This window comes from Acanthopagrus latus, chromosome 9 (assembly GCF_904848185.1).
Source record: "Acanthopagrus latus isolate v.2019 chromosome 9, fAcaLat1.1, whole genome shotgun sequence".
Classification (NCBI taxonomy): domain Eukaryota; kingdom Metazoa; phylum Chordata; class Actinopteri; order Spariformes; family Sparidae; genus Acanthopagrus; species Acanthopagrus latus.
Genome location: NC_051047.1, coordinates 30,345,690 through 30,354,448, shown reverse-complemented (window position 1 = coordinate 30,354,448; position 8,759 = coordinate 30,345,690). Strand labels below are relative to the sequence as shown.

Here is an 8,759-nt window from a genome sequence, read left to right as displayed (position 1 = left end):
TATAATGGAACCCTGCACCCTCCACCACAGCAAAAGGCCGCATATCTGTGGCTGTGAAATACCTCACTCCTTTCATCATGCATGTTACCCGTCTGACTCGTCACTGTAAGGCTGTTTAAAAGCTGCAGGGACTCTCCCTTTCCTCCTTGCACTTTCAATTGTTTGACATGTTAGCTGTATAACTGTTAGCATAACAACACATGTTGCACAATGCTTGCACACTCCACTCTCTCCACAGCTGACCCAAAGATACTCTGTTACTAGGGCTGGGCGATAAATCGACCCCAGGTTTGTGCTACGAGGTTGCAACGGGTCCTCGAGCCAGAGGAAGTAGACAGGCTCGTGTTCTGGCCAAAAATGTGTTAAAGAGACAGCCAGCACACACCTCATGTCCTGTACCTACCTACATGTCATGTTTACTGTGTAGTGATTGCAGAAGTTTCATTTAGTTTAGTTAATTTAGTTCAGGGATATAAAATATGTTTTGTTAACAAAATAAAGTATTAAATGAAAGTTATGTTAACACTTTATCAAAACCAATATGGAAATGGATCTGTTTTTGTATAGCAAGCAATCTGTTAAATTTATGTTTACAAAAGCATTTTATCAAAAAGGGACACATTCTTTTCAAGTGAGTTAGAAGGTGCACTGTTTAAAATGGCAGGGCAGTTTTGTCAAAAAAATAAAAGCATTAAAATAAATGCAATGCTTTTAATAGTTTATTTGTAATTTGAAGTTTGTTCTTGAGAAGGAAAAAGTTTAGTATGAAAAAATCAGACATTCGATCTCTAGGCCATATGTTACTCTCTGCTACACCGCTTCGCTTCTTCTTCTTGTATACTGGCGGCTGGCCTCCTGTTATACTAGATACACAGTTCGCCTCATTAGTAAATGAGAAAAAGAAGTTGGGAGGCTTTATGCTGATATGGAGAGAGAGACAGGTGGTTCTCAGAGTTCTGTCTTTAAGGTATACATTTTGTATACATCTTCTACCACACTTCTTCAGCTGGAATAGTTCTGGTGCTGCGTCTCTGATGTAAGGTATGGTACCTCTGTTGGTCTGCAGTTCACATCCTGACACTTGTTGTGTTTATGTGGACAGGAAGTTGTTCTCTGAACCCAGACCAGTAGGACTCATTCTCCTTGTGTCCTCCTGTCCTCAGAGCTCAACCTGATCCAATTATCTCAAACAGCATAACCAACTGCATCCTCGTTAACCTTTAATCAACTGACCTAATTAAAAACTCTCTGTCACACTGAGAGATCCTCCTGATCATTTTGATCTGTTCCAGAGAAGATGCCGACGGTGAAGAGCAAGAAGAAGAAGACAAAGAAGGAGGTGAACGATGGAGAGGAGCAGGGAGAAGGTGAGACCGTCTGCAGCTCTGATCTGTTCTGTTCTGTTCTGTTCTACTGAACTTTCTGTGTTCTCCCCAGTGGGTCTGGAGATGGAGATGGAGGAGGTGACCAGTAGGGGTCACTGTGACAGCAGAGACCCACTGACCCCAGAACCGCAAGATCCAGCGCCACAGAGGAAGAAGAAGAAGAAGAAGGCCCTGACTATCGGTAGAGCAACTGTTGATGTCGACCGTTCCACTAAAGATCAGTTCAGTGTTGATGAACGGCTGCAGCTCAGACACCTCCTGACCTGAGCTCTCAGTGCAAATGCACTCGGGCCTGCAGGGACGTCTGCGTTAGAAACAAACTGGGACACAGACTGAACTAGACTAACGGGTCCATGGTCTATTAATGTGTCTGTGAAATAGGTTGAGATGCTCCAGGTCAGAGTTCAGTGTGAGGACTCTCCCTCTCCTCTGTCCAGACAGTTTGAGGAGACATTGTTGTTTATCTTCTTGTTTTAAACCTGCAGGTGAAATAAAGCAGTGACATCAGGGACGCTGACAGGTTGATGAGCAACACATCCTCAAAACTCACTGATCCCAGCAGCACTGCAGTTACAAGATTAGGCACAAGAAGTAAAACAAAGGAATAGATTGGAACAACAGGCTGCATTCAAGAATAAACCTTTTACGATTAGAATTTATTTAATACTGTGATCAGAGATCACGTCAGACTGAGAAGATGAACTGAGACAGGTGTCCATCTCTGTGCTGAGCAGAACCAAAAGAATCCATCAGAGCTCTGATCCACCGTGTTTCTGTTCTTATTAGTAACACGTCTTAGTACAAAGAAAGACGACTGTTAACACATCTGATCATGTCATGTCATGTCAGACCAGGACACCGAGAACGCCGACTTACCCAACGGCAACATGGACGAAGCCCTGATGGATGGAGAGGAGACGACTGTGGCTGTGACCAGGAAGACCAAGAGGAAGAGGTGAGTACAGCATCTTCATCTTCATCTTCATCTTCATCTTCATCTTCATCTTCATCATCAGTTTACTCACTGATGACAGAAACCAAAGTGTTTGATAGAGGCTGACCTGATGATGGAGCAGTCGTCCTGAGGGGAACATGAATCACGTCTAGCTATTTGGTTGTTTGTTTGTTATTTATGATGTTTGATTAGTATAGTTTTATTTTGAATCAATTGGTGATATTATTATTTGGTTTCATTAGTTCTAATTTGAGGTAAATATTCTTGTTTTGCTTCGCTAATTTAGGTTTTTGGTTTCTTTGTAATTTGGGTAGCACTGGGCATCAGAGATTATATAGGGATGAATGCAGATGGAGGACCAGAATGCACCTGGGTGGGCACATATTTTTTTTTACCAGTGCAAGAGAGGCATACAAGAAACAGGATTTGCTTGTTATATTGTTTTTGCTTGCTTGTTTTTGGGAAAAATAAATCATCAAAAAGAAACCAAGAACTTTGAATGGACAGTATGACTTTTGGCTGCGTACAATTCACCCCCATGGTGCCGAAGTGGCCCTCTTTGATTTTGATAAGTTTTAGTTAAATTGATTTTTGGACAAACTGCCACTACATTAATATTTAATTGCTCAGCTGCTTCTGATGAAATCCTGTTTATGATGTCACCTGTCAGGAAGGTGAAGGCAACGGAACACAGCAGCAATGACCTGGGAGCTGAAGATGATGACATCATCACAGATGCCCAGTCCCCCATCCCCCAGCATTCCCTGTTCTCTGCTCCACATGGACACAGTCAGCCGGTCGGGAAGGTCTTTGTGGAGAGAAACAGTAAGTCTGATTTAAAGATGAGTTAGTAACACAGCAGCAGAGAAGACACACATTTACCTCTGTCAGTCTGAAGTCAACAACAGCCTCACAGTCGTCATCCACCAGAGCAGGTCAAATAAAACAAGACAAGGTCAAACTTGACTCTACATGAACTCCTGTGACCCTGCAGGACGCTTCCAGGCAGAGCGAGTCGATCATCTGAGACACTCTGAGCCGATGGATGACTACATGGACCCACGACAGATCTGGACCACCAGAGACGTCGCCATGAGGGTCCACAGTGGCTTCAGGTGTGCACACACACATTATGCAAGTTGCAGACGTTACATACATTACACACAACCACAAAACACATACCCTAACCCTTCACTTTAAGAAGCAGGTAAGTAACCCTCACCCTCACTAAGAGGGCAGAGGTCCTGTCCACACCTGTATCACCAGCCATCCTTTGTGATCTGATCAGTGTTCAGTCTCAGTCTGTCAGGTCACAGCTACATCAACCTGAGCGACCACCTATGAAGTGATGTCACTTCCTGCTCTGTATGAACAAACCCGTCCATCTCTTATTTTTCTGCTGTTGTTTGTTTATTTCTGTGAGGCACTTTGAGGTACTTTTTTCTGTATGAAAAGCGCCATATAAATAAAGATTGATTTGATTTGATTTGATTTGAGACAAACAGACTCCATGTTTCTACTCAAAGACAGAAAGAAGTTCATGTAGAACATTTGCTGAATTAACAAGAAGGTCCAAATAATGCAGAATGAGTCAGAGACAGAGTTTCACAGAGTTTATAAAGTGTCTCCAACTCAACAACTCACTAAACTGACACATTTGTTAAGGGAGTCTGGGGACTTTCTCCACGGGGACAAAGAAGTCGCCTATATTGTTCCTGTTTAGTGTCTTTGTAACATGTGACATGTTTAGATCAATAACATGTTTCACCTTTCATAAATGGAGTGTAAATGGTGAAATCAGTGTAAACAGTGTGTTCAAACAGCTGATCAATGTTGGCAGGTGAGACTTTAGCACTTTAGACACAGAAGCAGACAGGCTGGTACAGACATGCTGCCACAAACTGACACTTTTTACAAGGAGACAAACAACTTCAGCTGAAACATTTAATGCTGAATTTACAACAAGGACACAATGATTCAGAATCTGTCAGAGACACAGTTTCACTATGTCATAAAGTATGTTTTAACTCAGCAACCCTTAAAATCACTACATTTTTTAATGGAGTCTGGTGATGTTGTGTTATTGGTTCACTGGTGGATCCGTTGAAACAGATGTGTGTTCACAGTCAGCTGCTGCTGACATCAGCAGGTTTCTGCAGGTTCACCTGGTGATTACTGAATGTGTCTATGTTTGGCTGCTGGACTGCTCCAAACTGTGGCACCTCAGCCAATCAGAAGCCAGCATCTGTAATAATGATGGAATGACCTCTGACCTGTGCTGTGTTTCCTGTCATCTGCAGGGTGATCGGTCTGTTCTCTCACGGTTTCCTGGCTGGTTACGCCGTATGGAACATCATCGTTGTGTACGTGTTGGCAGGTGAACAGATGACCACACTGCCCAACCTGCTGCAGCAGTATCACCTGCTGGCCTACCCCGCTCAGTCTCTGCTCTACCTGCTGCTCGCCATCAGCACCGTGTCAGCATTCGACAGGTCTGTGAGTCCTACATTAACCATACTGAACTGAATCCACACGTGAAGTCACACCTGTTGTTACCTGCAGGGTGAACCTGGCCAAGGCCTCCATGGCTCTGAGAGGCTTCCTCACTCTGGATCCTGCTGCTCTGGCTTCTTTCTGTGAGTCACACATGATGAAGATGGTGACACTTTTTACTCTATTGCAAACTTTAGTCTAGTTAATTTATAAAAGAAGATGTTTGCACGGAAACACATGAAGAGTTTATAAATCTGATGTTTTGTTCTAAATTGAAGTTCAGCTGAAAGCATCAGTCCATTAACCAGTTATTGATCAGACATATTGATTGAATTTGATGTATTTGTAATAAAGTTGATGTTTGGACTGTTCTGTTCTGTCCTGTGAGTTCAGTGTACTTCATCGCCCTGATCCTGTCCCTCAGTCAGCAGATGACCAGCGATCGCATCAACCTCTATCCTACAGCCAACGAGACTCTGTGGTGAGAACACAAACTCTCATATTCTACTATAATCTACTGTAATTTACTCTACTGCAATCTACTCTACTGTAATCTACTGACTATCGTCCCCTGCAGGCCTCCAGGTTCAGAGCAGCAGATCCTGCGGCCCTGGATCGTGGTGAACCTAGTGGTGGCGCTGTTGGTGGGCCTGGCCTGGGCTGTGGTCTCCACACGGCCTGACATTGACTACACGGAAGGTTAGATGTGGTTTATACTGACAGTTACTGTAATCTGATTACCTGTCATGTTACCTGTCAGGGCAGGTTATCGAGGAGTAAAGGTAAGTGGGACATGAGGTGAGAGAGGATCAGGTGCAGATTTATTTACAGTGATAATAATATAAAGCACAAAAATGATTAGTGTGTTTTGGAGTGAGCGTTATAAAGTCGAAGAAGAAAAGAAAGATCCTCTGAGCAGCTAAGAAGGTCTGTGATGGGATACAGAGTGTGAGTTAGTCGCTGCATTATCTCCTCAGCGGTGGGTCAACAATTCTCCGCCATTGTTTGTTCACACAGAGCGAGGCAGCAGCTCCTAAAGAGGCGCGATGGTACACGTCATGATGATGACGTCTGTATGTTTTCAAGGTGTTTCCCAGGTGTCCTCCTGTCAATCTAAACCTGCTGACCATTTATAATGCTGTTATAATGTGCTGTGATTGAGATCCTGACCCACCAAACATCCTGGAAAGTGACAAAGCTGTCTGACTCTGTCACTGATAGGGATGTATACCGAGGACCGGCACTTTTTGGTACCGGCTCCTAATTGGGTCGAGACCAGGGTACTGTTAAGATTCTGGACAAACTGTACTGTTATCAGTACTTTAAAAAAAAAAAAAAGTTTAACTTTTATTTTATTATTTTTTATCGGCTTTTGACATGGATGGTTTTTGAATGTCTAGCCAACAGTAATGACTACAAACTTAACAATAAACTCCGTGACTTGATGTTGCAGAAACGAAACCGGGTGCTGCTTCCAGGCGCTGCAGTCTTTAGCGCTAGCCATGTTGCTAACTTTACTTTGTTACAGCAATCAAACACACTGCACTCCTATAGCTTCATACTTTGTGCACACTTCAAGTGTTTGGTGATGTTGCTTACCCCGAATTTCCACTGGATACCGTCCACTCTGATCCAGTTTTGCTCTGCCATCCGCCGTCCGGTCACCCCCACCGGTTGCAGTACGGAAGGCAGCTGGCGTCGCAAGGGTGAGGAGTTTCCGCGATAATCATATAATCACTGTTGACCGCAGTTATAGGTATGTGTTATAAAAACAACAGGAAGTGTTCCCGCCCAAAGGACATTAGAAGAACTTGTGTTTAACTCTTGAGATTTGTGTGCTGTTTTCAACACAGAGGGTTTTATTTTGAAATGTAACCGGATGTTATATTGTTATTCCTGTGCTTGACTTCCTGTCTGCACGGTGCTAAATTCAGCTGACTTGTTGCGTCATGCTCCAGCATCCACCAGATTTTTATATCTGCTCCTGGTCCTGGTTATGTGTTCAGGAGTATTTGTAATTGCATAGCTTCTGTTCTGTTGAAGCTTTATTATTACCTTGTGGTAATAAAAAGAAGGTTGAATCTTTCTTTCTTGTCTGTCTTTGTCTTGTAAAGACGAAATTACATATTGTAGTATCGATAAGAGTACTGATAAGTATCTGTACCGATAAGGAGTATCGGTATCAGTATCGGTATTGATAACATCCTAATGATATCCATCCCTAGTCACTGACCGTCACTATAACCAGTAACTACAACAACTGTGGAAGGGGCCACACAGTCACTTACTCCTGATTCTACCTCTGATTCTACCCCTGATTCTATCTCTGACTCTACCCCTGATTCTACCTCTGATTCTACCCCCGACTCTACCCCTGATTCTGCCCCTGACTCTACCCCTGACTCTACCCTTGATTCTACCTCTAATTGTACCTCTAATTGTACCTCTGATTCTACCCCTGATTCTACCTCTGATTTTACTTCTAATTATACCCCTGATTCTACCCCTGATTCTACCTCTGATTCTACCCCTGACTCTACCCTTGATTCTACCTCTAATCTTACCTCTAATTGTACCTCTGATTCTTCCTCCGATTCTACCTCTTATTCTGCCTCCAGAGGCAGATCAGCTTGAGACTTTCGCACAGAAGAGGTGGAGAATTTGTGCAGTATCCCTGCATCCAAACAGCAGTGTGAATGGGGCAACTGTTTGTCACTGTGTTGTTCTTAAAACTTCCATCAGACGGCACCACCACAGCCCAGGCCAGCCCCAGCATAGGGTCACATCACTGAGCTGTGACCTGTCATAATCTGATCATCTGTGTCTCTGCAGAGTTCCTGATGACAATGGAGGTGGAGGGGTACCCGAGAGCAGACGAGGCTCTGGACATCCCCGCCTGAACCTCCGCACACAGAATCACCTTCTTTATATTCACTGTTTGTTTTTCTACAACATGTCAGCACACACTTTGTTTACCTCCGTGGGATTTTGTAAATAAATAAATAAATAAATACAGATCATGTACAGTAAATGATGTCAGTTGTTTGGTGTTTTTGTTTACAGAGTCTGACCACAGGATGGTTGCCGCTGCTCAAAGAATCAGCTCAAGAGATCTGATATTCAACACTTAATGATCATCTTAGTCACTGTTTTTATTTGATTATGATTAAATAAATTACTTTAAAAATGTTCTACTTTGGCTCCAAAGCAGCATGTAATATGTAAAGTAACTAGTTACTAAAGTTTTCAAATGAGTGTAATAGAGTAAAACATACAATATCAGTTTCCAAAAATGCAGTCAAGCATAAAGTCACAGAAAATGGAAATGCTCGAGTACAAGTACCTAAAATAAGTACAGTAGTTGAGTTATTGTAGTTACAGTAGGTCACAGCTGCGGACGTCACATTACATCAGCAATATTTTCTTTTCATGCCACTTTGTACTTGTACTCCATCTCAGAGGGAGTGTTCTACTCGTTACTCATCGTTACTTTCTATCTTTTATTCATGTTCTACTTTTGACATCTTTACAAACCAGTCAACGTTTCTCTGCATGGTAAGCGTTAGCTTTACGTCCTGCAGGATTATCGATAGACGAGCGGCACCTGAACGCATCATTTAAGTGATGGAAGATGTCATGTCATGTCATTATCCGTAACCGCTTATCCCTTTCCATGGGGTCACGGGGTGTTGCTGCTGGAGCCAATCCCAGCCTTGTCTCAGGGCGAGGGCAGGGTACTCCCTGGACAAGTCACCAGCTCATCGCAGGGCCCTCACTGATGAGCAATGTGGGGTTCAGCATCTTGCTCAAAGACACTTCGACATGCAGCTCAGCCTTGCCCTGAGCCGGGATTTGAACTAGCGACCTTTCGATCACTAGTCGACCTGCTCTACCCGCTGATCTACAGCCGCCCTAGTGATGGAAGA

The 8,759-nt window shown here is 43.4% G+C and overlaps 1 protein-coding gene across 1 annotated transcript in view; it reads left to right on the top strand.

The window, feature by feature from the left end:
- Positions 1–7,867, top strand: part of LOC119025864 (transmembrane protein 237A-like) — an 11,063-nt gene extending 3,196 nt beyond the window's left edge. Inside the window, exons 2-11 of the mRNA XM_037109873.1 lie at positions 1,293–1,367; positions 1,438–1,566; positions 2,235–2,340; positions 3,011–3,165; positions 3,335–3,455; positions 4,641–4,832; positions 4,903–4,976; positions 5,227–5,314; positions 5,411–5,532; positions 7,666–7,867. Of these exons, the coding sequence (XP_036965768.1) occupies positions 1,298–1,367; positions 1,438–1,566; positions 2,235–2,340; positions 3,011–3,165; positions 3,335–3,455; positions 4,641–4,832; positions 4,903–4,976; positions 5,227–5,314; positions 5,411–5,532; positions 7,666–7,733 (1,125 nt within the window). The 5' untranslated portion in view covers positions 1,293–1,297 and the 3' untranslated portion in view covers positions 7,734–7,867. The remainder of the gene's footprint in view (positions 1–1,292; positions 1,368–1,437; positions 1,567–2,234; positions 2,341–3,010; positions 3,166–3,334; positions 3,456–4,640; positions 4,833–4,902; positions 4,977–5,226; positions 5,315–5,410; positions 5,533–7,665) is intronic.
- The last annotated feature ends 892 nt before the right edge of the window (positions 7,868–8,759 follow it).